The 27,916-nt window shown below is 46.4% G+C and overlaps 1 protein-coding gene and 1 long non-coding RNA gene across 5 annotated transcripts; one reads left to right on the top strand and one right to left on the bottom strand.

The window, feature by feature from the left end:
• Positions 1–411: 411 nt before the first annotated feature.
• On the bottom strand, positions 412–22,523 carry BRPF3 (bromodomain and PHD finger containing 3). Of its 4 annotated transcripts, XM_048925594.1 has the most exons (15): positions 22,155–22,297; positions 18,916–18,953; positions 18,365–18,472; positions 16,014–17,418; positions 14,859–15,015; positions 13,283–13,414; positions 12,095–12,223; positions 11,402–11,714; positions 10,136–10,402; positions 9,490–9,981; positions 7,408–7,501; positions 5,974–6,071; positions 4,614–4,711; positions 3,738–3,892; positions 412–2,661 (listed from the first exon to the last, which is right to left on the bottom strand). In XM_048925594.1, exons 3-15 carry the CDS (start codon positions 18,426–18,428, stop codon positions 2,478–2,480), a joined length of 3,588 nt encoding a protein of 1,195 aa, XP_048781551.1. In that variant the 5' UTR covers positions 18,429–18,472; positions 18,916–18,953; positions 22,155–22,297; the 3' UTR covers positions 412–2,477. The 4 variants fall into 4 exon arrangements, with proteins under 4 accessions (XP_048781551.1, XP_048781553.1, XP_048781552.1 ...); XM_048925596.1 differs by lacking the exons at positions 18,365–18,472; positions 18,916–18,953; positions 22,155–22,297 and adding an exon at positions 22,341–22,523; XM_048925595.1 differs by lacking the exons at positions 18,365–18,472; positions 18,916–18,953 and having other exon boundaries at positions 22,155–22,296.
• Positions 21,866–27,859, top strand: LOC125684022 (uncharacterized). Its single transcript, XR_007373204.1, has 3 exons — positions 21,866–21,979; positions 23,113–23,185; positions 23,270–27,859. It is a non-coding gene; the product is annotated as an uncharacterized LOC125684022 (long non-coding RNA).
• The last annotated feature ends 57 nt before the right edge of the window (positions 27,860–27,916 follow it).

Genomic DNA, 27,916 nt, shown 5'->3' with positions numbered 1-27,916 from the left:
GGATTCACACCCCACGTTCCCACTTCCCATCCCTATGGGGCTCTGCAGCCACCCCAGGCCAAGGGCTGCCAGATGGGTCCCCTCCTGCAGCAAGGAACAAACTCACCTGCAGGAGGCACTGTGAGGCCACCCTCCCTCCAAGTCCTCCTTCCCTTTGTTCCTCTTCACAGCTGCTTCATGCCTGCATCAGCCCATGTGTGTCAGCTGTGCAGCAGCAGGTGGGCTGAGCTCCCTCTGCTAAAGGGGGGAGAAAAGAGTGAGCAGGAACGGCAGTGCCTGATCAGGAACCAGGGAGCCTTGCTCTGCCTCCACTTCCCCCTCAGCAGGGATATGGCACTGAGCAGAGCCTTCACACATCCACAGCACCTGCTGCCACCACTGCCTACCCAAGAAGCACAACAGCAGAAATCCTTTGTTTAATACTGTAGAACATTTATTTCTCAGAGAGAAAATATAGTCTCAGACAGTCAGATTATAGTAGGTAAAATTAGCATTTTTTTTTCTTTACAAGCATAGATTTTCTTATTACCTCTCTTATACCATCTGATATAAACAATTCTAGAAAGCAAATAAACTCACTTTCTACAATAAATAGAGCAATCTGTGCTTTACAGCAGTGACAGTCACGTCTCGGTCCCGTAGCAAACAGCAGATCAGCCACTTCCCATTCTGAAATGTCATTTAAAAACAACCAACCAAAAAAATAATAATATCCCAGATTCTGAAAACGTACACAGGTCACAAGTCCACAGCTGAGTTACCACCCAGAGAAGTGTATGTTCCTTTAAATAAGTTACACCGTGTGCATATAAAAGACCCAGCGACACGACTGAGGACTTCAAGAATGGTGACAATAAGTCTCAATAACTTAGCAGTACTGTACAACTATATACAGAACGTCCTTCCCTCGCCACACCCCAGAGGCATTATTTCTATTTGTACAAAATCCTATGCCCCATCTCTGTATGTTAAAGGAATCTTCCTTAAAGTGTGGCTCCGCGTCCCAATGTATAAGAATTGGTATTTCTAAAAAAGTAGACCACGTAGAAATGGCAGTGATTACTCCCCACTATTCATTATTATTATTTTGACCCCACATTCTCTTCAGTATGAAAAAGTTAAAATAATAAAAAAATATCGAGTTAAAAAGCAAAATGGTGATATTCAATCTACAATCTTGCTCTGCACCTTTGGTTCTTAAAATGGGAAAGCAGAAAAAGGGAACACACAACAGAAGAGATCAGAGAAATTTTAAGTCCTTGGCTAATAGAAAAGGGTTTGTCATCTGTTTCCAAACATCGGCTGCCCATTTTTGCAACGCAAACTCAGAAAGTAAAGAGGGGCTGCAGCAGAGCCAGGCTGGTTTGTTTCTTAATGGATGACAATGCTGGAGACCCACACAGCAGGAAGGGATGCACGCATGTGAGAGAAGGCAAAAAGGCAAAATGGTCGTGTGCTCTACTTAGGGCTTGGTTTCAATCCAAACCAAGCCAGAGGAGAACTTGAAAAAGACAGAAAGAAGAAAGGAAGAGGAGCCTGACACCAAATGTGCATCCAGCAACACAAGCGATGCGTCTCCCTCCAACCCTGATCAACCTCAGTGCCTGCAGAGCTGCCCCAGCACAGGCACCTCCAGAATCAGCTTTGTTTCTTCAGAAAAAGAAGTCATCTTTGCTTAGACTCAAGGCTGTACTAAACCATGGTATGAACTGCTACTGCAATGAGCACAGTCACAGAAATCCGAATTTAAGTGTGAAACTACCAAATACATTTCTAGGCCATAAATGCACACCAAAAAACACCACAGGTAATTTGTTTTTCATATTTAAAGCTCTGTGCACCTGCATGTATGTGTGTGCAGCAGAGGGGAAAGTTACCAAAATACCTCACTCATTTCCAAACGCAATGCAAGAAATCTAACGTAAAGCACGATGTATGTAGGCAGGAAAATCGTGATACTGCCTCCCTGCTACCATTCCTGTGATGGGACAATCAATTTCATTTAGAAAAACAAAAAGGCCAGTGACGGTCAGAGTAAGTTTGGCACAAGAAAGCCCAGCTGTGATTTCTGTACAGGATCCTGGTTTGCTTACAGGGGCGATGGGTTCAGGGAATGACTCAGGGCTGACTGACACCCGAACTCCTGGCAGCACGGAGGAGGCAGCAGCAAGAAAGTGCGACGAGGTCCAAACATCTCAGCGTCGAGCTCTGCTGCATCAGCTCACCGTGGCTCCCGCCACCCAGCAGCTTTTCCTAACGCCTCGCTCCTGGCCCCGCACACCGAACATTTCGTCTCCTGCCAGCTCTTCAGCAGGGCACATTCACAAAAAACCCCACAGGCTCTCCGGCGCGCCGCGGGCACCTCGAGGAGCGCCGCCCACTGCTGGGAAGGCGGGGCGCTTCGGCCGCTCGGCGCCGGGCTCCCTGTGCCGACACAGCGACGCCTGGAGGAGGACCGAGGACCGGCCGCCCAACGCTCACAGGTAGCTGGACGGAACGAAGGGATGATCCCCCCGTACGCGGCTCATGTGAATCATGGCTCTGTCATACGCCACCTGTACGGACTTGCGGATGCTGGTTTTTCGTCCTTCCATCATCTTTAGCTTGTCCACAGTGTCATCTACGCCGAGAGGGTAGACCTTGTCACGTGGAAGCCACTGCCTGCAGCAGAGAGCACAAAGCCCTGTCACCAAGGGCATCGGGACAGGGATGGGGGAAAAGGAGAGCAAGTACCTGCAGGCCTCTTGCAGCCTTTGGCTGAGCTCTCTGCAGGAGGCAGGCTGCTCCGTGTGCCGCCTCTGCTGCACAGCTGCAGCAGGCCAAGGGATCGGCCCCAGAGCCACCAAGACCTGGCCAAGTACTCCGGCCCCTCAGGAGCAATTAATCACTGGTCACTGTTCTCCCCAGGAACAGATACTTTCATATGATTTACTTTTTTAAAAAAAAAATTAACCCCCTACAATAGTGCTGTGAATGCTTAAATGCCAGCATTGGACACGGGAGAAGCATCTGCAGCCAAAATACCCTCCTGCACGAGCGCTGATTTCTCTTGACTCTCCTTCCTCAAACCTTTCAATTCTCCTTAGAGCTCCAGGGGAAACTGGGAAATTTTTGTATCCCACAGAGCAGCAGACATAGGGAATTCCAAGTAAGTTTTACCACCAGAGAACTCTGCGTTCCAGGAGCCTGTAAGCACCACGGCTGGGGTGAGTGCAACTGCCTGAGTATCATCCAGAAACAGGCAGCTTCCAGTACTCACAGCCCACGTCCATGCTGACCAAAAAAGTCTCAAGTTGCAAGCCCTCAGTCTGTACCAAGTCTGGTGTGCACTCATTAGCCCGGGTTAAGTATCACACTAAGAAGGGCAGCATCTTTCTGAATGAAGTCCGGCCCCTGGGAGTCACATCTCAGCTCAATGCATTTTACAGGCAGCCAACACTGGCAGCCCAGGGCTCTTTATGTGCCTGAGTAATTTTGTGATGATGTGATCTCTAGGTGGAGGACGTTCTGCTGTTCACCATAGCAATGGAGATGTCCTGTTCTTGGGACTGGGAAAAGCAGGCCATCTTCCTCACTTAGACTTTTCTTGACAACCGCACATTTAAATTCGCCAATTTCCATGTAACATTACCATAACAGTGGTACCTGTGTGTTCCCCTCTACCAAAAGACGAAATCAAAACGTTCTTCTCTGCCATGGCACTCACCAGAGGCCCCAGCCTGTCTGCATCCACTCACCAGGTTCTCTTGTTGTCAAAGAAAAGGACAAGGAAGAGCTTCTCGCCTGCCTCTGTCTGTCTCTGCTCCCCCAGCTTCAGCACATCCATGGGTGGGACTGGGATGGGGACTCCATTGTGGAGCAGCCCCTCACGTGGCATCTTGGGATCGATTATCTGGTGACACAAGAAGGACATTTAAGCACAAACCCTTTCACGAACTGCAGAAAATGCATTCTTTTTCCTGCTCTTTCAGTCTATCCAAGCTAGATTATTAAAATCTACTTAGGAAAATTTTTTTACAAAGAGACACTGAGGCAGAGCAAGCAGTTTTGCTTACGCATCCTATCTTCAAGGCTTCTCCTGTGGAAGGGAAACCAGTCAGTCCAAAAACCAAGCATGTGAACTTGGGAAAAGGAAAAGGAAGTAGGCTCTGTGTGGATACAGGTGCACATATGATAACTGGTCATTTAGTACAAAGTCAGCATTGTGTTCAGCAAAGGATTTCCCTCCCTCTCCAAACTTGCACAATAAATTCAACATCAGTGCTGCACTCAGCAGGCATGACATATTTCACAGCAGATCCATTTTGGTGCAGTTCTATTGGCTTCAGTGGAATTGCTCAGATCTACACTGCTACAAGATGTGAATCGGAGAGTGAACAGGAGAGGAGAGACCTCCTCTGGCACCGAGAGAGCAATGTTTTGTGAATTCTCTCCAATGCTCTGAAACAGTGAGCACAGGAAAAATTAACAGTGCAAAGGGAAGAAAAAAGCCAGTCACATACTGCATGGTTTTGGGAAGTTTTCTTTTACACCTGGCTACGCTGCACACTACTGCTGCGTTCTGGGCTGCCTGCACTGCTGCTACAGACTGCAAGAGAGCAGAAGGTACTTACCAAGGCAGGGTAGGAGGGATAACCACGGCACTTTGCCCACACAAGCTCCAAGGGCTCCAGCTCAGCCTGACTCTCAAAGGACATCAGGAGAGTTCTGCCTAAGGGACAGAAGAATACACGGCTTAGGAGGGCCCAAGGCCCACCAAGCTGGATCTGTCCTCAGTGAAACTGATGAAGCTGCATCTGAGATTGCTTTGGGCCACTGTTCAGAGAGCTCTTTTTCATTCCTCCAAAATGCAAATGCCCAGACTGCTGTGATGTCACTAGCTTTGGGACTATTTGATTTTTGCAGGAAATGCCTGGTTCCCATTGACAGAAGTGTTAGCTAACAATTTTTTCAAACCCAAGTAAGAAACGTTGCAGGAGATCCATTCAAGACATGAATGACTCATCTGCTAGCTCCTGGTCAAGGAGCAATCTGCCTTACTGCAAATCTCACAGCAAGCAGTGCTTACATCCTGGGGAATGGACAATACACGGCTTTACCAGAAGTCAAATGAGTCTGGAAAACACTGAATACAACACAAATGTACTGCCAAGCCAGATCTGATGGGCTTCACCATTATTACATGACAAACATATTCATCTGTTAATGAGATAATCTTATAAGACACAGAACAAAATGATACTAGTTCTACCAATACAGCCCCACTCCGTAAGTTTATCTCCAAGCAGGGTGGTGAGCACAGGGTGCAGGCAGTCAAGGGACTCCATCCTAGATCCTGCAGGAGGGCCAAAGCTGAATTCTGATTCAGCAGCGCCATCATAAACCTGCAGTAACTCTTTCAATGACAAACCATAACCAAGATGAGAGTCTGGTCACAGGAGTGCTGCTACATTACTGCACTGCTTTGGGTAGTTAGGAGTGCTACTTACACCTCTGTGCAGCAGTCTGACAAAGATACTGACTTTGTTACCAAGACCTTGAAAAGAAAGACAGCAATAGGAGAGGAAACAGCTATGAAGTCATCTCCAGAGAGACATCTCTTATAATTAGGATTTACTGTTTGCATTGCACTGTCGTGACAGAAAACTAGTTGTAAATCTGGAGAGGGCAGCGCCAGGCACATCACTGCAGACTAACAATAAGCACCCACCTGAGGAGAACTCAGGGCACAGACAACCAGCACAAGTGAAAGCAGAAGCAAACACGCAATAGCCTGAATTAGTCAAAAGAAGCATGTTAACACACAGCACAGGTCAGCATCCTGCCTGCGTAACCTGGGTAGCTCCTGCAGGACTGGCTTCCAACATGCACTGAGAACTGCTTCCCCTGGTTCGGGTAGGATGTCAGCCCTCCTGTGCTGCAGGACACGACAGAGGTGTCCTGTAAAGCTGAGCTCCTGTGAGCCATTCTCACCTGAGCTGCCGTAATCGGAGTCTCCATTCACACCTTCCAAGAAGGGCACCCGAGAAAGGGCTGGCTTCCCTCGACTTCGCTTAGGAGGCATCAAACCACTGTCAGAATAGGGAAAAACAGATTACCCTTAAAAACACACCAAATAAACCGTCCCCAGCTGTTTATAATTTGGAAGTTAACTGCACTAGTGCATCCCTGGTGTGATAAGAACACTGAATACCTGAGCACAATGTCTCCCCTGGTGCAAGCACATTGGGCATCATCTCAGCTTCTCCATGAGCAGTGAAGGGGGCCAACAAAAGCCCTGTTGTTAACACAAAGAAGGAACCCAACCAAGGCTTTGTACTGCACAGCTGACACAGTGATGCTTGGAAGTCACATGAGCTCACTCAGTTGTGCACAGACTTCAAAGAGGACAGAGTAACACTCCAACATGCTGCTTTCTATCAGCAACAGTCCACAGCCTAAACATGCTTCCACTTCGTTACTACAAGCATTTCAGAAAACGATCCCACGTGAAGCAATCATGTCTTTTCCACTTATTGTAATTCTTTTTCATAATTTCCTAAAAAAAACACCCAAGTGCATTTGATGCTCAAGAAGAGTGGAGAAAAAGCAGTAAACAGAGCTGCTCATAAATGGAATAACTGTACAAGTTATCCAGGAGACATAAGCTTGTTTTTTAATTCCTTGTTTCGTGGTTGTAGCATAGCTCTAATGTAATTTTTGCTACGTGAATTGCTTGCAATTACCACGATAAGCACTTCTATAGCATTTTTTGTCTTCATAAACACCAACTAACAAGCCCCCACACTCCCCTGTGAAACGTGAGAGAGTTTCCTCTCTCATTTCCCTATGGAGAAACTGAGGTAAATACAGTGGATCCACGAGGTCAAGACATGGTTTTAAAGTGAGCTTCTGGCTCCTGCTCCTGTTCGGAGTGAGCCATGAAGGATTTCAAGGGCCCCCACAGCACCACAGCTATGCACGAATCCACATCTCTCCTTTTTGTACCCACTGAGGCAGCCCCCTGTCTAACAACACTGTACTGAAATCATTTTGTGGGAGACCTGCACCTTATAGAAGAGGCAATGACGACTTCTCTGAACGTTTGGGCACAAAGCACGTAGAAATGGGGAGAGCTCAGTGAATGTTCAGTTTCACCTGTGGTGCTGGGCTGCTCACTTGAGATCAAAGCGCTTTGCAGCTTTGGCTCTCAAGAAGCCCAGGAAAATACACATCAGCAAAGAGAACATACTCATACTGAGAAACAGAAGTGTAACATTTTAAAATCAAGCACTGTTTTGAGACCTATGGCACAGCAGGACAGCACAGAGCCTGAAAATCTAGGTTTTAAGCAAAGAAGTCAAATGACAGAAGTCAAACTAATTAATCCAGAAAGGAGGTATTCTGGGGAAGAGCACAGAGCCTTACCTGCAGGTTTCAAACAGCAGCCCACTGCCCACGCTGGGGCTGCGCTCAGGGTCTGCGCTGCTCTCTGCGTGCTTTGCAAAGCCATTGGTGACTCCTGCCAAGGAGACAAATGGGAACTGGCTCAGAGAAACACCACCAACACACAGATACCAGCAAGGCCTGATGATCTGCTTCCAGAAAGGCAGGATCAGCCACAAAGGCACTGAGTGCTTTAAAAGCAGAAAAGTTCTGCATTGAGTTCTCCAGACTCAGCTGGAAGCAGAAGGTGACTAACGAAAATTATTTCTACTCCCCACACATGGAAAACTAGGCAGCTTTTGAAGGAGTAAGTGCTAGAAAAGTGTTTGGGGACAGTAAAGGAGCCCATGAGTTCATCAAATGCTCAACTGCCACACAAAGGGGAAATACATGCCAAGGCTACTATTATTTTTCCAGCTTTAACTAGCACAAGGAGCACACTGCTGGGAAACACCTTGTTCTGACAATCCCGATCACCCTGACCTGCTTCTGCAGTAACGCAGATCTGACATACCAGACACTCCCTCAGTTAGGAGACATCAGTTGTGTTTGAAACGGTGGAAGGAAGTGAATCACAAAAGCAGTGCTGCAATTCAGGAAAAAAAACACTGCTTCATCAGCAGAGAAAAAACATCACTGCCTAATTATCAGTGATTTTCTGGTGCCATGCCTATGCTATTCCATTTTTAATCTCAGCTTCTCTTTCTAAGCTTTATCCACTCTGAGTAACTCCTCTTTGCTTTCTGTACTGGCAGGCAACAACAGCAAGTCCCTGTAACACTATAATGTGATGGAAAGCACAGTAATAATAGCAGGGTGGTACAATCCTAGACCGCAGCAAATAAGGATAAGCCCAAACGTAGCAGCCACAAATACGGAAATGAAGGAAGAAAAGCTGCCTACCTTCAGAAGGCCTCAGGTAGGCAGGGATCTCCAGAAAGATACCCTCACCTCCACTGCCAACCCTAAATGAGATCTGAGAATGGTGGATCCTGGCTCCACTCCTTCCAGTCAATCAGCTGCATTGCAGGCACCTGAGCTCTCCTGGGTTGACCCTGCCTTCCCACCAGCTGCTCCATCAGTGCTTCAAGCCCTAACTTAGCATTTCCACCACAGTCTCTTCACCAGCAGCTTCTCCTTGGAGAAGCCCTTTGCGTCTTCTTTAACCTGTTCAGGTGAGTCGTTCCCAGTGTTCAATCGCTCTCCTCCCACTCTATTTACCAACAAGCCTCTGACAGCCAAATAACTTTAAGGAGATATCTGAAGTATGAGCTAGTTCAAATATTTCGTGTGGGAGCTGTCCCACGATGGCAGTTAACAGAGAACTGAAAAGCAATCACACTGCTGTCACTCAAATGTTCCTTTTTACCGCATGTTTTTCTAAATTTGATCTCAGATGCTTGCAGGTCAAATTTGAAAAGAACATGCTCAGTTTTCCCAATAATTTTATCTCAATCTCAGAACTGAGGATTGTAGCTGGTTTAAAAGCAATGTTTACCATCTCTTAGTGCATTGGTCCACTGCACACTTTCAACCAAAGGCACCTTTCTGCAGCAAGAAACTCACTCCTAAAAGCGGCCTATGCAAAGCTTCCCATGAGTGCAGGAACACCAACATTTCTCATCCCTTACTGGAAACACCAGAGCCTTTAGCCAGGCCATTCAACATCTTTGCAGGCAGCTGGGCTTGCCCTTCCTAAGGTGAAAGACTTTCTTACAGTAACCCTGCTATAACTGGCAAAAAGAAGAATAAATTGTGACCCACCCTGGATTTCATCTCATTATTAAATATCTAAACCAGAGGTGTCTATAGCTGAGCTGTTACCACAAACTCCTTTAACAGTCAGTGAATAAGGGTGCAATTCATTACAGACACGTCTTGTCAGCTCTTTGCTAGGAATCTGCAGAAGAGAATGGGCTTTTCTCAGGCACCTCTGGTTATGGCAACTGTGTCACCTCCACACACAGAGTTTCACATAAGCAGCTCAGACGCAGCATTCCTACTCTCAGCCCTAAATCTGCAGTTTCCATGTGGACAAAGGGAAGATAAATCCCATGGAATCACCTCTCTGCCCTGCCTGCCTGGGTGACTTCTCTCCATCGCTCTCGCTGTAATTCCTGCCCTGTGGCCGCTTCCGGGTTTGTCGCTCCCCATTGGCACAGGAGGGCAAAAGCTGCTCGCGGTCCTCTCCATTCTCCAGGGAGCAGTCCAGGCCTTTTTGCAGCTTCACCCCATTTTTAGCTTTTTTAAAAAGAACAGATGTCCGTCGGCCCACGCCACTGAAGGGGGGGCTCATGAGGCTGTCTGCAGGTGGCAAGGCGAGTCCATTCAGGCTGTTGTCACTGAGCAGGAGCTGGAAAGCTTGGCTCTCCCGCTGCAGTGCCTTCTTGTCAAAGAAATCCCTGTCTGACATCACCTTCTTCTGCAGCTGGTTCAAGGTCTTGCTGTCATGGATGGGTTTGAGTTTTGGAGGGTCCTGCAGCGATTCCAGCTCTGAGAAAGAGGGTGCAGGTCCTGTGGGCTCCAGGGTGGGAGGATGTGGGAGCTTGGCATCATCTGCAAAAGGAATAAAGAATCCACTTGAACATTTTTAGAAAGAGTTATTCCTAGAGCTACCAAACCACTCCTGTCCCTGTAGTATGAACAGCAGCTGTTGCCTGCTGACATGCACTGAGAGAACTGGAGGCAGCGCCCTGCTACAACATCTCACCTCTGTCCCCTTCCTCGTCCTCTTCTCTCGACGTTTTATCCAGCCCCTCTTCCCACAGAACAGGTTCCCCGTTGGCCACGGTCCTGCTCTGCTGCTGGGCCAACTTCTGCCGAACAGAGTTGATCTCCCGTCTCAGGAGCCGCATGCGTCGTGTCCGGGCGCCGCTGGACCGCATAGGGCTCACTATGTCCAGCTTCTCAAGCAACTCCTTCAGCTGGGCCTCCAAGGTGAGGTGAGCCCTGTTCTCTGGCAGGAGGATGTTGTCCACTGCATCAAAAGAAATTGTAACAGTGAAGGGAAAGAGCATGGCTTTTTGGAGAATGGAACTCCACTCGTGATATCTGGGATCACAGCCATGCCTCATTACCATCAACGCTATTTATGAACCAACTGCTTTAGTTTGGGTATTTAGGAATTGTTAACTTTAGAATTCCAGACTTCCTCCATCGGGGAATGAGCAGCTGAATTAACTTGCACTGTCTTCCCGCTCCCATTACTGTCCCAGACACAGCAGCTGAAGAAGTGTCTGCAACCTACACAAGACAGCTTGCAGTCCAGGTCCTTTGCAAAAATGAATGGGAATAGAAAGTCTTCCCTAGGACTGCTTGGGTCCTGTACCATAATCCCATATCATCCCCTTCCAGCCCATAGCAATTCATCTAATCTAGTTGGTCTACCCCGTGTCAATTTGCTACCTACAGTGAAATGTTTTGCACTTCCTGTGCAATTCTAGAATACAGGTGAAATCATGTCAGTTTTTCCATTGTGTTCTGCCTGATTATTTGCCACGTTTTAACCAGGAGAATCACAGAAACGGAGAAGGAAAACAGTCTCACCTCAGCCCCTGAACAACACAGAACTGTCTTCATAATAAACTGCCACAAAAACATAATGATCATTGCTCTGATTTACACTGAAACATATGATCTTTGCTCAGAACAAAAAACTCTAGACCCACATTGCACTCTTCTTTAACATACTAAGTTTGTAATACATTCAAGGCAAATATCAAATATCACAGGCATATAAAATACTTTTCTGAGGCAAACATGCACTGGAAGAGCTGGAGCTAAACTGTACCTAGCTCCAGCCTGCCTGAAATCCTGAGGCTACGAAGGAGTCAGATACATGCTTATGGAAGTGGAAGGATGGAAAAATTCTGTTCTGTTGAACCGTCATCACGGTTTTCACACAAACTGAATGACACGCTCAGAACAAGGCACGCGGTTACAATCCATCCTAAAAATAAAGGTTAATAAAACTCACCATCCTCCCAAGAAAAGCGGTAAAAGTCCTCGGTTTTGGGTGACTCGGGCAGGTGAATCCCCACATCAGTGTCAAAGCCAATGCTTTCAGCCTGCCGCCGCACGTGACGCAATATCGCTCCTCCGAGGTCTCTGAGCCGGACAGCTGCTCGGTGGAAAATCGTGTCTTTAGCATTATACCTCATGCAGTTGGTAACTATAAGGTTAAAGTCTTCCTCAAACTCATCCAATGTTCGGTACAGGTGGGACTCCAGCTTCCGCCTCATGGTGGAAAAATCCATTGGGTTGGAAATGAATTCCAGGTAATCTGGAACCTAAACATATAAAACCTGTACAATTACAAAAACCATTTACTAGCCAACTAGAGCGCACCCATCATAAGCACTCTGAATGCCCTTTCCACCTGCAAGGGACAATGCCAGCACTTTATTTCTGTGTCATCCAGGCAAGGCACACATATTGTCTCTCCAAAACATTACTCGTCTGAGACGCACTGAAGCTTCCAGAAAACAAACCAGAAACCTTATTTTGGCCTAGAAAGATACCCACACTGTGAGTCCTCTGAAATATTCCTTAGTCCACCAGCAGCTTGGGATAAGGTGGTTTGTGCTTCCCAAATTATGACAGTACTTGAGTTTCTGCCCAGCAATACCTCATCTCCAACCCATCAGACACCCCTAGGAAGAAGACTTGCCTCGTCCAAGTTAACAGGCTCTGCAAAGATCTGGGCAGCATCTTTTTCCTGCAGCAGGTCCAGTGTTGTGCGCAGAAGTACATTGAATGGCGTCAGCCGTAGCTCCATAGCAGCCTGCTGAACCTTCACCTGGGAACAGGAAAACAGCGATGAGCACAGTTACCAAGGATGGGACAAGCAAACCTCTGCTGGTTTCTCCTGAAACATCAACTCAGCTCCACTCAGCGGTGGAAACCTCAGGTCATCATCACACCACTGGCCTGCAGACTCACTGCTGAGAAATTTCTGGCAAACAGCTTGTCCTCTCCTCTCCCTGTGCAGGATGCACATTAATAGACAGCAAATAGACTCTAAACTTTTTGTATGAGGAACTCCTTTTTATTCAATCTCATAGAGCCAAAACAAGAGGAAACCCCATAAAATTAGAAGATAATACAACTGAAAATGAAGACAAGATGCTTTTTGTGCTGGTAAATCATCCTGTAGAACTCCTTATCCTGAGATACTACAATGCCAATTAGCAACGTTATCAAAAAGTTAGAACTATTTAGGCCTTTACACAAACAATATCCATAAGTAGAGCAGTGAGTACAAAGTTTAACATACAAGATCTCACACATCAAGGCAGAGCCAAACAACACTGGTTAGAAGTAAGCAAGTTTCCCAATAGATCTTATACACTCTGTGGATTTTCTAATACTGTTTTGATTTCAAGGAAACAGTTTGTAGTGTTGTTTTGATCTCTTACGCTGCGACTCCACTCAAAGGAGAGTGGAACAGGATAATAGTATTTATTTCTCTTTTAACGTTTTAGTTTCTTAGATCTTATATTCCCTCATTATGTCATTAAATCAACCACTTCAATAGCAAAGGAAAGCAAGTCTGTGTACACAAAGCAAACTGTATCTGCTAAGACATGCTTAGCAACAAGGCAGCATCAATAAGAGAAAAACTGCTTCTTCTCAAGAAGGGATGATAGAGGTCGGAAATATAATTTACCATTAGGTATGCAAATACACTTTCCCAGCACTCTGCAGCCCAGCACTGATTCTGAGGACAGAGGCTGGGCAGCACAAGCCTGTGACGGAGGGACAGACAACATCCGGAAGTCAGAAAAGAGAAAGAGGCTCCACAACACGTGGTGCTCGCACGGTGCTGAAGAGCAACTCGACAGCCAAAGCTACCAACCTGCTCCCGTTTGAGTTTCTCCCTCTTACGGATGAGCTCAATGAGCAGCCGGGCCCTCTCCAAGTCGTGCCGCAGTTTCTGCCAGTATTTCAGCTCTTCCTTCACTGCACTCGTCTTCTCATCCTGCTCCTTCTGTAACACATAACAGTTGGATAAGATGAGCAAACAACTGGCTTCCTTTGTTTTCTCTTCTTTTATAGGTGTCCTCCATGCATTGCTCTCATAGTCTTCCTCTTCTCTACTTGTCTTATTGTTCAGATTATATCACCTCCTTCTCACAGCGTTTCGCTGCAGAAAACACAACAGCAGCCTTTCTGGATTTCACATTATCTCAGAAGTTAGGCCTGAGTCATACTGTAGCTAAACTCCAGGAACATCCTGCATGCTTATTTACACTCTCCCTGCCTTTATATCAAAGTTCATTACAGAGGCTGGAAATTCTTTTTGTTGGCTGTTATACATTGAAGAAGCAGCCTGAAGGGTTTACAGTACAAAGGCAAGGCAGGCAAAAGTATGGCAGAAAAAGAGAGCTATTACTGTCCTCCAGGAAATTGAGCCACAAAGAGATTCACCAAAACACACCGGAACAGCTAAGCCGGGGAGATGAGCTAACAGTTTCCAGGACACGGTTCATTGGTTTCACAACGTAGTTCATCCTTCCCTTCCTCAATCTGTAGCTTTCCAAACGGTTTTGAGGCTATAGCTGAAGTGTATACACTTTTGTATGACTGCCAAGGGAAGGATGAAAAATGCTTCACATGATCTAGATGGCTTATATTTATAGAACATTTGTTTTTATGAACTTGCTTATGGTAAGTACTTAACGTAATGCACCAAGGAAATGTCGAACTTCCCCAAGCTTCAAACTGATGAGTGGGAAATATTTTCTTTATTTTTCATCCAGAGCAGTCTTTGTGCAAACCAAAAATCTATAAATTCCTCCAACTACAGTAAAAAGATAGATGTACAATGCACAGTAACTAACTGGCTGTGTCATGGGGCAGAGTCTTAGTATTTCATTACTTCACCAACTGCTTGTGCCAAACACAGTGCTGTTTTACAGCGTCAACTGACCCTGGATGCCAGCTCTGAGGAGGAAGGAAAGAAGGCCAGAGCTGATGATTATGTCTAAACTTGCTTATGAGTGTTCATGGAAGGGTCAGAAATTCAAGCTGCAAGAAGAATGATCCAAACTGGAATTTGGCCAGGACTCTGGAGCTAACACCCATTTTCTCAATGAGTGCATCCTTAATCACTAGTGAGGAATGTGGTTCTTTGACTCATCTGACGGGTCAGAGCAGCAGGGGCCCATCTTGCCTTTGCACAATCCCAAGTCTCCTGACTCAGGTGGAAAACTCTTACCTGCTGGCTCATCATCACCAATTCTGGTGACACAGTGACATCCCACTGATACACTAACTCAGTTATTTAGATATTAGCAAACCAACAGGAGAACAAAAGTGACTCAAGAAGAGCTATTGTTGTGTGTTTTTAAAACTCTTAAAGGGCTTTCCCATTCCTAACTCCTGATGCTTGCCATGCTCTGGAGCCAGGGGACAGGCTGGCAGAGCTGTACCTGCTCAGCATTCCTCTGGGACTGGAGATGTGAGTGCAGACGTCGGATCAGGGGCACTCCATTCCTCGCCTGCCGCTTCAGCAGCCAGTAGTTGTGGAGTCTCTGCATGAACTGGCTCTTCCGCTGGAGAGAGATGCCCCTGCAGATTTTGTTCAGCCTAAAGGAAGCAAAGAGGTGTCACGGAAACAATTGCAAAGCAATTAGAACCCTGGTGATACCATCTGGCTTCCCAACAATGCTTTATGGCATGAAGCTTTGTGCTGGCATGTTGATTTGTGCTCTGAACCACAGCTGTAACTGGTACAACCTGGGGCCTCCAAATTGTGAAGATGTATATGCTTACTTTTCAGACTACAACCCTATTTCAGCAGCAGTGAGGCTGGAGGTTCTAACTAGTTGCCACAGCAAAGTACACAATCACCAATTCAGCTCTAAGGATTAACTTCAAAACTACCCCCGCCAGAAGAACCTGACTGGGGTCACTGTGATGTTCTTAATCTGGACTCCTGGACAGGAGCCCAACAATAATACAGTGCCTATTTTAATCTTTTCAAACCATTCATTAGATTATACATGGTGTCTTATCAGCAGTTTTCCAAGCTGGAGTTTTCCAACTCCAGCTGAGTTTGCGTACTGAAATACTGGCAACACATCACCACACTTCCTCAGCCACCAAACAAAAACTCAGCACTGTTTGAAAGAGAGCTTGGAAAAAAAGTATACAGCCAGATTCTAAGCTGCTTGCAACACGTACATGTTTAACACGTTCTGCAATAAAAGGAACAATTAAGATGCTATGAAATGAGGGGATTAAAAAAACATATCAGTAGGAAAATGACTTCCATTCAGCTGCAAGCTTGTTTCACAGTCATGTATGTAAACCTGTATCCTAGATGCATGCTTGCCTGTTAGGTACCACCAAAGATCTGTACTATGTAACATTTTGGGATTGTTGCTTGGCAAAGCAGGGAAACCAGTGCACAACTGGCACTTACATGGAAGAATGCTGGTGAGGAATGTTCCTGCAGAGCATAATTTGAACACAGTTACTGCTAGGTCTGGACTGGAGAGAGTGCTTCCAAGTTCAACAAAGAAAGGGACCGAGTCCTCAGAACAGACCCTGTTCATCTTCTGCTGTCCAGCTCCAACACTCACCTGTAAGAGGGAATTTGTGCAACTGTCACCATGGGCACAGATGAGCGCCCATCAGTCCCCTCACTAGGCTCCTTTTTGATCTTCTGCTTCAATTTCACTTGGTTCTTCTTTAGGGACCCTTTGGGAGGGCCAGAATTGCCTTCCTCCTCCCTCTCCTCCTTCACAATGCCCTCCTGCCTCCCACTGGTAGCAGCTGAATACCCTTTTTTCACTGTTCCAGGTGGGGAATGGCTCTCGCAATAGGCAGTCTTACGCACAGTGAATGTTGTGCCATTGATGCTGGTCTCCCTCATGGGTTCAATCTTCATGAAGAGACCAGCCCGCTGGGCACAGGTGACATGGAAGGCAGTGTAACAGTTTACTTTGTGGCATTGGATAGCAGCTCCCATGCCTTTCTGCTTGCAGATATAGCATGTGAGCTTCCATCGAGCTGGGGGAATGTTATTTATCCCTTCAATGGGCTCCAGGAACACAGTGTTTGCAAAGCAGACCTCTGGAATCCAAATGGCACAAACCACATGAGCCCAGCGGCCATCGCTGGTCTGCTTGAAGGCTCCACCTTTGTTTGGGCAGAGGACACAATCAACAGGATGAGAAGGGGACTGTAAGCAGCAGCGGCAAAGCCACTGCCCCTCAGGAATGTAGGGCACACCGTAACACTCCTGGTGCACAGCCAGATTGCAGATATCACAGAACAGGATGACATTGCTGTTGTGACACTCATCGTCCATGCAGACACAGCAGAACGCATCCTCATCGATGACGGACTGCTGGGTGCTGTTGTTCCGGCTCTCAAGGTATGACTCCTTTTCCAAGCGGTCTACCAGCAGCTCAAAAGTTTCAGCAGAAACCATCCCATAACCATCCTCCCTTCTCTTCTCATTCACCATTTCCAGCCATGCCAGATCCTCTTCATCCATGTCATACTCCACCTCTGCATCAAGGTCCTCGGGAGGCTTTTCAATGTATCGGTAGTAGGCGGCAGGGAGAGGAGGGGCATCTGACTGTTTGAAGGAGTCCGTCACACGGAAGTTGGGCTGGGGTAAGTGTAAAGATGTTCCTGATGTGTATTTGGAGCAGGATTCCTTCTTCTTGCCTTTGGAAGGTGTTTTCTTGGATTTTGAAGGGAAAAGGGGCTGCTCGCTGTTTTCCTTATTGCTGTTGCATTCTGTGATGTCCTGGGCGGTCAGTTCATCCTCGGTGATGATTTTTAAGGGATCGTAGATGCTGATGCGGTGCAGCCGCCCGTCGATGTCTACTTCCACGATGCGCTGGGCCTGAGCGTATGTCAGCGTCTCCCGAGTGGGCGAGCACTTGAGGCTGTAGGGTGAGGGAGAACGCCGGCCCTCCAGGTTCTGCCGTGATCTTCTCTGAGGTTTCCTCATTGCTGCAGTCCACCAGAGACCTGCAACAAACCAGGACCAGCATGAGCCACGGAGACAAGCAGACAGGAGCAGCACAGACTGAAAAATGCACACGGCATCACAATAGAAAAGCATTTCAACTAAAGGCCTCAGCAATTTCCGGCTTGCAGAGTTTACTTCACCTTAAATACAAGCAAGTATTGGATATATCAATCATTTCTGCAGCATATATCAGAGCAAGGCACAGCACCCTCTAACTTTCTCTACTTGCAAGCCAGGAAATGTTTCCCATACCAACAGATGAGAAGAGTAGAAATGGGTTTTAGAGAATGTCATGTAAACACTTTGCTATGCACTGAGATCAGCAAACTATCCAGATCCTCAGAAATGCAGACAGTACTCATTAAACCTGCTTGCAGCATTCAATGTTTAGTTCACACAGGCCAAGGAGTTCTTCTCTCTGTTCTTTTGCCTGTGAGTTCCCAGCAGTACACACAATGAGCTAAATATTAGATCTGGTTTTCCAGACCTAAAGGAAAGCACTCCTCCTGCCCTACAAAAGCAGTGCCCCCTGCCAATCTTTTTCTTTTTTTTTTTTAAGCTGAGCTCCACATGAGAACATACACCAGCAGTGCACCCTCAGTTCAGAGGGAAGTTCACCCATATCTCCATCCCACTGCCACTTCTTCCTTCACCCACATTGAGAAAGAGTTCCATGGTCGAAAAACCATCTACCAGCTTTGCCTTCCTTTGTCCTGAAGTTGTAGCTGGTTTCTCACACCATCCTGCAGACAGAATGTGCACTGAGCTAACCCATGTTCTCCACATCATGCAAAATGGGTTAGAAAAACCTGTGAAGAACCAGAGGATGAACTGAGCAATGCAATGGGTGCTAGATGCACATCCTTTCTTCTCTTTGGCAGAATCTACAAAGAAGTAAAAGGGAACGAGTACGGGAATGAGCAATATGGATCCAGATGGACTTACAAGGCTCAGCATCTGCCCCTCTGAAGCCACAATCCACGTTCAGGCCCCTGAGCTGGTTCGGCATGCAAGATCCACAGGGGTATAAGCAGGAAAGCAGCAAGACACCATCTAGACAAAGCTGTTCTGAGAACTGTGCAATGGTGCTCACGTGGAGCCTTAACTAAAAGCCCAAGCCAGCTCTGCCCTCACAAACTGCTAATCAGCAACAAAGATAATCATTTGAGAGTCAGTTCCAGTCATTAAGGAGCTGCCCAACAACGAAGGGTGAAGCTGAGCTATCAAGAAGAGCTGAAGGATGGAAAGGCAGTGGCAGGATCCCAGAGATCCGAGGGTGAAAGAGGGAAAGTGGAGAGGAAGCCAAGTGAGTAATGCAAGGGACAGCAGAGTCAGGGATGAGAGTGCAAAGCACAGAAAGAACTAGGCAGAGTAACAAGACAGGCCAAGGAAAGAGAGAGCTGAAAAGAAGAAACGTAAATGTAAGATCTCCCCAAGAAGATAAGTCAGCCCAGAGCTTATCTGTTGCTATGCAGAGGCCTGAACCAGCACCTCACCCTTAGAGCACAGCACTTTTGGCTCCTTTCTGTGGGACCTGCAGACAAGAAAAAGCATTTGTATTTATCTGTCACATTATTTTTTGCTCCATGATGGACTTAACCTCACAAACATCAACTGAGTCAAAGCAAGCATCACCTCATGGATCAGTGCCTGCAAGAATTCATGAAGTTATTCCAGAAAGGAGTAACAGATTCCTGGAGACACTCTTCCCCTGAAAGCACTGCCGCTCTTATCCATGAGTCTGCCACGAGATGACACACTAAGAAACAAACCAGCTTTGGAAAAGGAGACCAAAATTTCCTCTGCACCCACAGAAATAAGCTGCAGGTGCCACTTTCAGCAGTCCTGTAATGATAATCTGAAAGCATCATTTGTTTTCAGATGTAAAATACGAGATGACAATTTCCACCTGTAAACATAGACACTGGGATTTTCAGGATCTTTTTGACCTGCATACTGCAGAAATGCAGCTGTACTGGTCACAGATAAGTTCAGTTGCTTCAAACAGTAGGAAAAGAAGTTCTATAACCAGCATCTAAAGGCAGCTTGGTCAACAAATGGAAAACCAAGAAAATCCTGCTGAAATATGGGTTGGGTATAACCTGACTGGTGTAACCGAGGAAGACACTGGATGCAAGAAGTTTCATGAACATAAAGACACCGGAGGATAAAGCAATTGGAAAGACCTGACCACAGCCATTATTAACATTGTGTTCAGGAAAAACAAGACATTAGCTGATGACTGGCTGAGAGACGAGCAAATTTCAGCCAAACCAGCCCTCCAAGGAAGGGTTATTTTACCTGCTGACAGAAAAACCAAGAGTACGGTGTTCTTGTAGTAGCTTTAGAGACACAGTCAGTTTACTGCCCAGAGAAATTACCCAAAGAGGGCTTTTTACCACAGTAACTGGCTGCTCTAAACCAACCCATTTGCAAAGCACACAACTACTTAACAATACATAGAAGCATCGAAAACGGCACTGAAATTGCTGCCAGCCAGACCTTACTCAGTGCCTGGGATAAGAATTCCAGCTCATTTCTGAAAGGCATCTGGATATCAGGAAGAGACACAACTATCCACCTCCAGAAAGCCCTGAAAGCAGCCATAAAACAAATTCAGACATGCCAAGATGAAACCCTGTGACCTTGTCTGCAACACAGCAACTTTTAAGAAGCAATCCAGGAATGTTATGATCTTCTCAGCACACTCGAAAACACCTCCCCAGCCACATACAAAAAATCTCTCTGCAAACAGCATCTGTGCATGCTGAAATGCTAAACTGCCTTGACTTCAGGAGAGTTAAACACTCCTTCAGCCTATGCTGCTTTTGTCCTACCATGGATAAATGCTGTTGATATAAAAGCAAAAAGTTCAAAAAGTTGTCCTCTTGCTGTCACCAGTGCGCTCAAGGCTTTCCAAGAATACCCCACAATCCACTTTCACTGCGTATGACGCCAGGAACAGAGGGATAGGTTCCTAGAGAGCACAACTAAACGAACAACGGGGCTGTAATGCAAAAAGCTGCCAGAGCTAAATTTAATTCTATTCCACGAGTTTGTTCTGAAATGGTTCACTTCTTCTGAGCAGCAGTTTTCATGTCTGTGGCGCATAGATGCCTGGGGTCTGCAAAAAGGAACTAAGAAAAACAAGCCCCATCAGAAGGCTTAAATTTACTACAGATAGCTTCACAGAAAAAAATGTGAGAGATCCACATACCAAATATCATTGCAACACAGGAAAAATCCTGCACAAGTGGATCTTCTAAAAGGAGGGCTAAATACTGCTGTGATCCACACTTCTGCAACGCTGCACCGAGGACCAGAAGCATCCAGTCACACCTCAGAAGACCTCAGCCTCCTTCAACCTCTCTCCTTCCCATGCTGGCAGACAATGATTTTCTCACTGGCAACAGGAGTCTTTGCAAGCCTCTGGAAGACACAAGGCTGCAGCTAAAGGCAGCGATGCTGGGGAAGCTTTCATTGTGGCGTGTGGAGATGTGGCACTGAGGGACATGGTTAGGGGGCATGGTAGGGATGGGCTGGGGTTGGACTTAGGAATCTCAGTGTCTTTTCCAGCCATGATTCTATGTGGATGTCAGAAAAAGCAAGGTCTCTCCTCGATGAACATCTCAGTGACACACAGGGGGAAGGGACCCTAAGCTCAGCTTTAGGTAAGGCTCAGCCCGGTTTCTGCACAGAGCAGACACAGGCTCAGGAGATTTTCTCCTCCTCCCACCCCTCAGCTCTGGAGGGAGGGAGGAACAAACACCTGCAGAAGTATTGAAGAAACACATCCATGAAATTGAATCAACAGTGCCACAGGAAATGAACAGCCTGCAGCAGCTGTCTCCTCTCCAGGCTCCTCTCTCCCCAACCCAAAGCACAGTGCTACACTTCACGGCTGCACTTTCCACAGGCTCCACCAGCAACACACACTGCAGGGCTGCCGAGGGCCCACTCTCCTCTCTGATACCCACACACACTTTATGAATCCCTCCACATTTCTGTCATCGGGCAGAGATGTGGCACACGCCGGGCGTCGTGTGAGGCTGTGGATGAAGTGTAAGGAGCAGCCTGAGTTTAAGCAGCTCTCTGAAGGAACCTGCGGCAGGTGCTGTCCTAGAGCTCCTCTCAGGAGCGCTGTCAGGGCCACAGCAACCTTGCTGGCACCGACAGGGTCAAAACAGGGCACGGAGCGGGCACAAACACAGCGACGAACGCGCCTGGGAGAGGGCCCTTAGCGCCGCGGCCCGCCATTCCCCAGGGAGCGAAAAAAGTCCCCCAGCAGTAGAACCCGGCCGGAAAGAGCGACAGAGCGCTCACACCAAAGTCAGGACGCTATTGGCTACCGCCAACGCCCGTCCCAGCCTCGCCACCAATAGCAACGCAGAGCGCCGCGGAGCTAAAACGGGGCGCGCTCGGCCAATAGCGTGGGAGAAGGTGGGTGGGGCCACCTCTAGCGCCGCGGCGAGGGGTAGCCAAGATGGCGGCCGGGGGGGCCGGTGGACGCAGTGCTGCCCGATACCCGTTCCCGCGCTCAGCGCCGCTGCCCCTCGTTCGGTGAGGGCCGCGGGTCGGTACCTCCGCGCGGCGAGCGAGCGGGAAGCTCCTCTAGCTGCGGCACAGTGGCCTTCCTGCCGCCTACCCGGTCACCTTCCCGCGACCCCGGCGCAGCGCTGCGTGAGGGAGCAGAGACCCCTGAGGGCAGGGAGCCGCGGCCCGCGCAGCGCGTTACCTCGGCGTCTCTGCGCGCGGTCTCCGCCGTCACCGCCGCCTCCTTATCGTTTTGGGTTTTTTTTCTTTCTTTTTTTCCGTGGTGTGGGGGGAGGGGGATGCTTTTTTTTTTTTTTTCCTTCCTTTTTTTTTTTTTTTTTTTCCTCCTTTAAATCCGCCTCCCCCTCCCCTCCCCCCTGGGGCTCACCCAGCCGGCGGCGGGAGGGGAGGGCACAAGATGTCGGTCCGGCCGCTCCGTCCGCCGCCGCCTCCTCAGCGCCGCCTTCTCATGCCGCTCCGCCGCCGCTTCGCCCCCCACCACCCCCGGCTCCCCCCCTTCCCGGGGCCCCGCTCCCTCCAGCGCCGCTCCCGCGCTGTGTGAGGAGAGGCGGGGGGGGGGGGGCGCAGGGACACGCACAAAATGGAGGCGGTGGCGGTGGTGCGGCCCCGGCCGAGCGGTGAGGGAAGGCGGCGGGGGAGGGGGCTGCCGCGCTGCGCTCCCCCCAGCCCGCGGGCAGAGACCGCCCGCCCCTCCCGGTGCCTTCCCACCCCCGGGCCGAGAGAAGCGGGAGGGCCCCGGGGGTTGCGAGCGGGGGGAGGCGTCCGCCTCCCGGCTGTGCTGCTGGCTCTGAGCGGCCGGGAGGGGCGGGGGGGAATGACGGGACGCAAGTTTTTTATCGGAGTGGTCGGGTATCGGGACGGGCTGCCTGGGGGGCGGGGGGGTCACCGTCCCCGAAGGAGCTCGGAACTCAGGAAACGTGGCACCGAGGGACGTGGGCAGCGGGAATGGGGGGCGACGTTGGGTTGGGGATCCCAGGGGCACTCCAGTTAAGGGTTCTGTGACGGTCCTTGGGTTTGGGATTTGCCTGCGAGCTCAGCTGCAGCTGTGAGGGACCTGTTTTAGGCCCCTGGGATTGGCCAGATCCCTGCCCTGAGTTGATGAGAGTGCTTCATCCTACACCCGGTATTTCTTTTTGCAGGAAGCGCGTGGGAACATCAAAACCACATGACAGTATCGCCGGCACCAGTTAGCGCAGCTCTCCCAGAGAGCATGTAAGCCTAATCCCTGCTGCTCTGCACCCAAACAACACTGTCAGACAAATGATGGGATTAATGAGAGTCTGCATTATTTTCTAGTGTGATACTTCGGGTCCAGATGGCCTCCTGACGTTCAGAGGTGTGACAAGGTGGAAGGTCAGAGAGAGGGACAGAGAGGAATGAATGAGAAAGAAGTTGTGCTTGCCACTGAGATAAGTGATGAGATAGGAGCTCCAGAGTCTCCTATGCTTACAGAGCATAGCATGTACTTGTGCGTGTGCACTTCCCACTTACAGTCATACAGAATATTGCATAATATTGGCATCTGAACGTATAGAATTATAAATAGAATATAGAATTGTTTTCAAAGATAAAAATGTAGTTTTCCCTCAGTTACAACTGTAGGATCTTTTGTCTTTCATTGTATGTTAAGTGTGGAATATCAGAGCAGCCAAGCATTCTGTGACAATCTTGTTCTGCAAAGTACTCAAATTGGACCGGGATGTGAAGCTTTAAGAACACGGGAAAAGTTTCACTTAATGCAGAACAGTAACGTTATGACGGATTTTACATTTCAAAACTTCTCAGTACTCATTTCTGTGTTTACTTCTTGAAGAAGCTACTGTTAACACATCAGAACTCAAGGATATTAAATATATATATATATACATATATATATTTTTACTGCATGAAAAGAAATTGGAGATAAATAAAGCATATCATTTTACATAAAATCCCATCTCGCCCCCAAAGTGCATCTATGGAAAAGCACAATCCTATCCATAAAGAACAACAAAAAATCTATAAAATAGACATCTCAGCAAATGAGTTGACTGTTGAGGAAAGAGTTTCACAGTAAATCAAATTATTTCAGTTACTGCAATGAGCAGTTTGACTGCCTAATTTCCCTCTTTATATGAGAACATAGTTTGGATTTTATCAGAAGGTTTTAGCGCATATTTTCTCCTCAGCATTTTGGTATTCTTTCATTATGACACTTGTGCAAGTTCTTTTATTTTGACCTCAGCTTTTAAGCCCTTTATACTTAGATTTGCACTGAAATTGGCTTATTATAATCATGTCTTGTGAAGATTTGCATATGTTCTTAATGTCAGCTGTGTGAATAGTCCTATTAAGTTCCGTAGGGTGACTCTTGCACAACATGAAATATGCACAGACATCTTGGAAGATTGAGGGCCATATGTTTGAGCGTTAAAACAAGTTTTCCATCATTTAATTTTAAAATAGAGCTGTGGAACTAATGTGTTATTTGAAAAAACATTCTGGACTTATCTGAAATCCCAGAGGCACAACTTAATTCAATTTCTTGGCTCTCACAGTTTTTAAATGGTACAAGTTCAAAACCAGGGATGTCACTTCAATTGAAAATGGCAGCCAAGACAGTTCAAACAGAGCTAGGCACATTCAGTCATAATTTTCTTCATCTTTATTCAAGTATTTAAACATATTTAAAGAGGGAGAAAATTATCATTTGTAATTGAGAACTGAAAAATGACCTTTTTTTTTATTTGTTGATTCATTAAGCCTCAAAACGAGTACTTCTGTCATCTGTGTTTTGGTTGTTTGTTCTGTGGCTGTTTTCTTCAGAACTATTGGAATTGTTTTCGTTGCTAAAAAGGACCCGTGCACGCTAAAGGTTAAAAGCCACATACCTCGAAGTGGTTAGCCTTGGCTGCAGTACAGTTCAGCTGGATTCGCGAGTGCACTTCCTGAGATCCTAGTTTTATGGGGAGTATTTATAGCCCTGTTCAGTCCCACTGACTTCAGAGAGATGACACAAGCAACTAGCACTGTCTTCTTAGTAGGAATTAATGGTATTCCTTTTTTTTTATCTTAATGGGCAAATCAGTTTTAAAACCCTTTTTGGGTTTTTCTGAAGAAAGAACTGAAATTATGGTTGATAGTAGGATAATTCTAATTTTTCTAGACAAACTCGTCTGAAAGGAGTTAGCTCTCATTCAACTGAAAGTTACTAAAGATAAATGCTTACTTTTAACATTATTTAATAGAGCGCAACCCAGCAAAAGAGAAAGAAGTTATCAATCAGCCAAAGTGCTGTCTGAATCAGTGGCGAAGCAGCATTGGCTGAACATCATATGAAGGGTTGTATAAGCCCATGCAGTCAGAAAATGGCTTGGCATGAGAGAAATTAGAGAAAACATCCTATATTCCACAATTGCTTGGAAACACCAATGTTTTCACAGCAGAGTGATGCTGATGAACACAGCTGCAGTTAGTGAAGTAAATGTTCATCCTTTGTGGGGTGAAAATGAATTGGTGCTGGCAATTTTCTGGTCTTTCTTTCGTGTTTTGTTTCTCTTAGTTGGGTTTAAAAACTAAAAGCAAAAAACAAAGCCACGGTCATGTTACAAGCCCACACTCCACAATGACATGGGAAACTGCAGAGGATTAGGAACTTTCCCTTGCTACTTAGGCAGGTGAGGCATGGAAATACGAAAACATATTACAATCCTTAAAGGATCTCATTAGAGTTCTCAGATGTGTTTATCATTTCGTATGTTTTTCTTTTATCCCAGTATCACACACATACAACCTGAAAAGGATTAGTCCATTTAGACCGTTACTTAGAGTGTGAGAAGGTTAAATATGAAAACAATTTTTTTTCTTATGGCATAAAATAAGTGTAGAGTTTTCTAAGAAGCTGTAGATATTTTCAAAGCGCAGAGAGTTTTCTAGGTGATGTCCAAAATGTGCTGAATATTGTGTGTCTGCTTAAAAAAAAGATAAATCCTTATAACTTTATGGTGTCTCTTACAAAAAAAAAATCATTGCTTCATCCGCTTCTTCTCACCCAATCTCAGCTGTAAGTGCTCCATAAATAAGATCTCTCTCGTAAAGTTGTAACTCAGATCTCACTGGCTGCCAAAAAACTTGCACAGAAAGATTGCTTATGATGAAGGCTTCACTTTCCAAATAATAGTAAAAAAACTCCCTACATTCAAAAATAAATGCAGGACTGAGATATAAAAAGTATTTCAAGATGGGCATCTGCATATTATGTGAGGTGGGCACAAATAATTTATATCAGCATCATTTTTACTGTGCTTCAGTGTAAATAGCATATTTCCATCTGGCCTGATTTATGGGATTTTGGATGTTCACTAAATGGTTGAGTGATTTTTATCACTGGATTTTGTATTTTAAAGTCATGTAAATTACACAAGGAGAAAAAAAAAAAAACTAGCAAAATGAATGTCCATGAATTATTTGCTCCTTAGGGGACGTGTGGCAGAATCGTGTGCTGAAGACCACTGTGCATTGTCAGTGGGTGAATGAAAGATTCCCAGAGTGGAGTCCACACACAACTCTTGAGGTTGTTCTCACTATTTCAGAGTATTCAGTGTAAGCTCACAAAAGAGAAAGCACTCCACACAGAAATCTGGACTTGATATAAAATATTTTTTGGAAGTATATTCAGTACAAAGACATGCAGCTGAGGTGTTTGTGGCAGCTGCAGAGAGCTCCTCTGTGACCTCTGTTAAAGATTACATGATGGACAGAGAAGCCAAGTCAGACTTCTTGTTCAAAGGGACGATATTTCAACTGCTCTTTGATGGAGCAGCAACTGCTCCCTTCCTACATGCAGGGAACATGCAGGTTGCATCCCGTGGAGCAGGACGAGGAGAGAATGGTTTCCTCAAACCATGGCTCTTTAAGACCTGCTTATATAGTATTAAGACTGAAGTCACTTTCAGATGCAGTTTGCTTATTTTGTGCCTGTAATTGTTTTGCATCTCCCCTTCCAGTAGTAATAACATTTATAGCACACACCTATGTACTTGAGTATTGGCTTGGGACATACTGACGCATATACCTCCAACAGTTCCAGGCTTCAGATTACATTAGTAATACTTCTAGTACATCAAATTACCTCAAGGATCAAAACATACTTTTATGTTTGAATGAACTACTTGGCATATTACAGAAGCAAAGGTGGAACAAACATTCCCTGGAGGGAGATTGCAGATGCCAAGCTGGTTAGTCCGGTAAACAGCAGCCGGGCTCAGAGAACCACCTCCCTCTGTCTGCGCATCACACTCTTCTTATCGCAATACTATCTGAACACCTTTGCAAACCAATTAAATCCAGACAAGTTGTATGTGAGAAAATGCTTAATCCAGAGTGATAAACAGCAAAAGATAGTATTTTATTGTTCTTCAACTCATACAAAGCTCTATACCTACTAAAGAAATAGCATCTGAGGGCAAGGCTGGATGCAACTGGCTGTGGATGCAGCACAGTAGGGCTCTCTTTCATGTCACCAGTTTTCACAAGGTGACACTAATTTGGCTTTTCTTAGAGAGTCTGCATTAGGGTGCACATAGGGTCCCTAAAATCCTGACCTGTGAGCCCTTGGCCCTCAACTGCTTCCTTTCCAACTGCAGCAAGACTCTGGAAGTTCATAATCGGTAATTGAATTTGATTGATTCAATTGCATTTGAAACTTTCTCTTCCAGGGTACTTTTCCCTACAAGCACTGCATATTCCCAACCTTTGTCACACACAGATATGATGAGCATCTTAGAGGTGGCAACTTCTTGTAGCCAAGAAATACTCGCTAAAGTGAATTAATTAATGGGAATCTGTTTGTAGCTTGGTTTCTGTGAGGCTTTCTATGTAATAAGATCGTCTCAGATGATGTTTATAAGATTGATGACTGAAGGAACTGATCTGATACCAGAATATCTGAAGTTATTTTCCATG

Source organism: Lagopus muta, chromosome 24, assembly GCF_023343835.1.
Source record: "Lagopus muta isolate bLagMut1 chromosome 24, bLagMut1 primary, whole genome shotgun sequence".
Taxonomy (NCBI): domain Eukaryota; kingdom Metazoa; phylum Chordata; class Aves; order Galliformes; family Phasianidae; genus Lagopus; species Lagopus muta.
The sequence above is the reverse complement of the archived record's forward strand: the minus strand, read 5'-3'. Positions and strand labels throughout refer to the sequence as shown.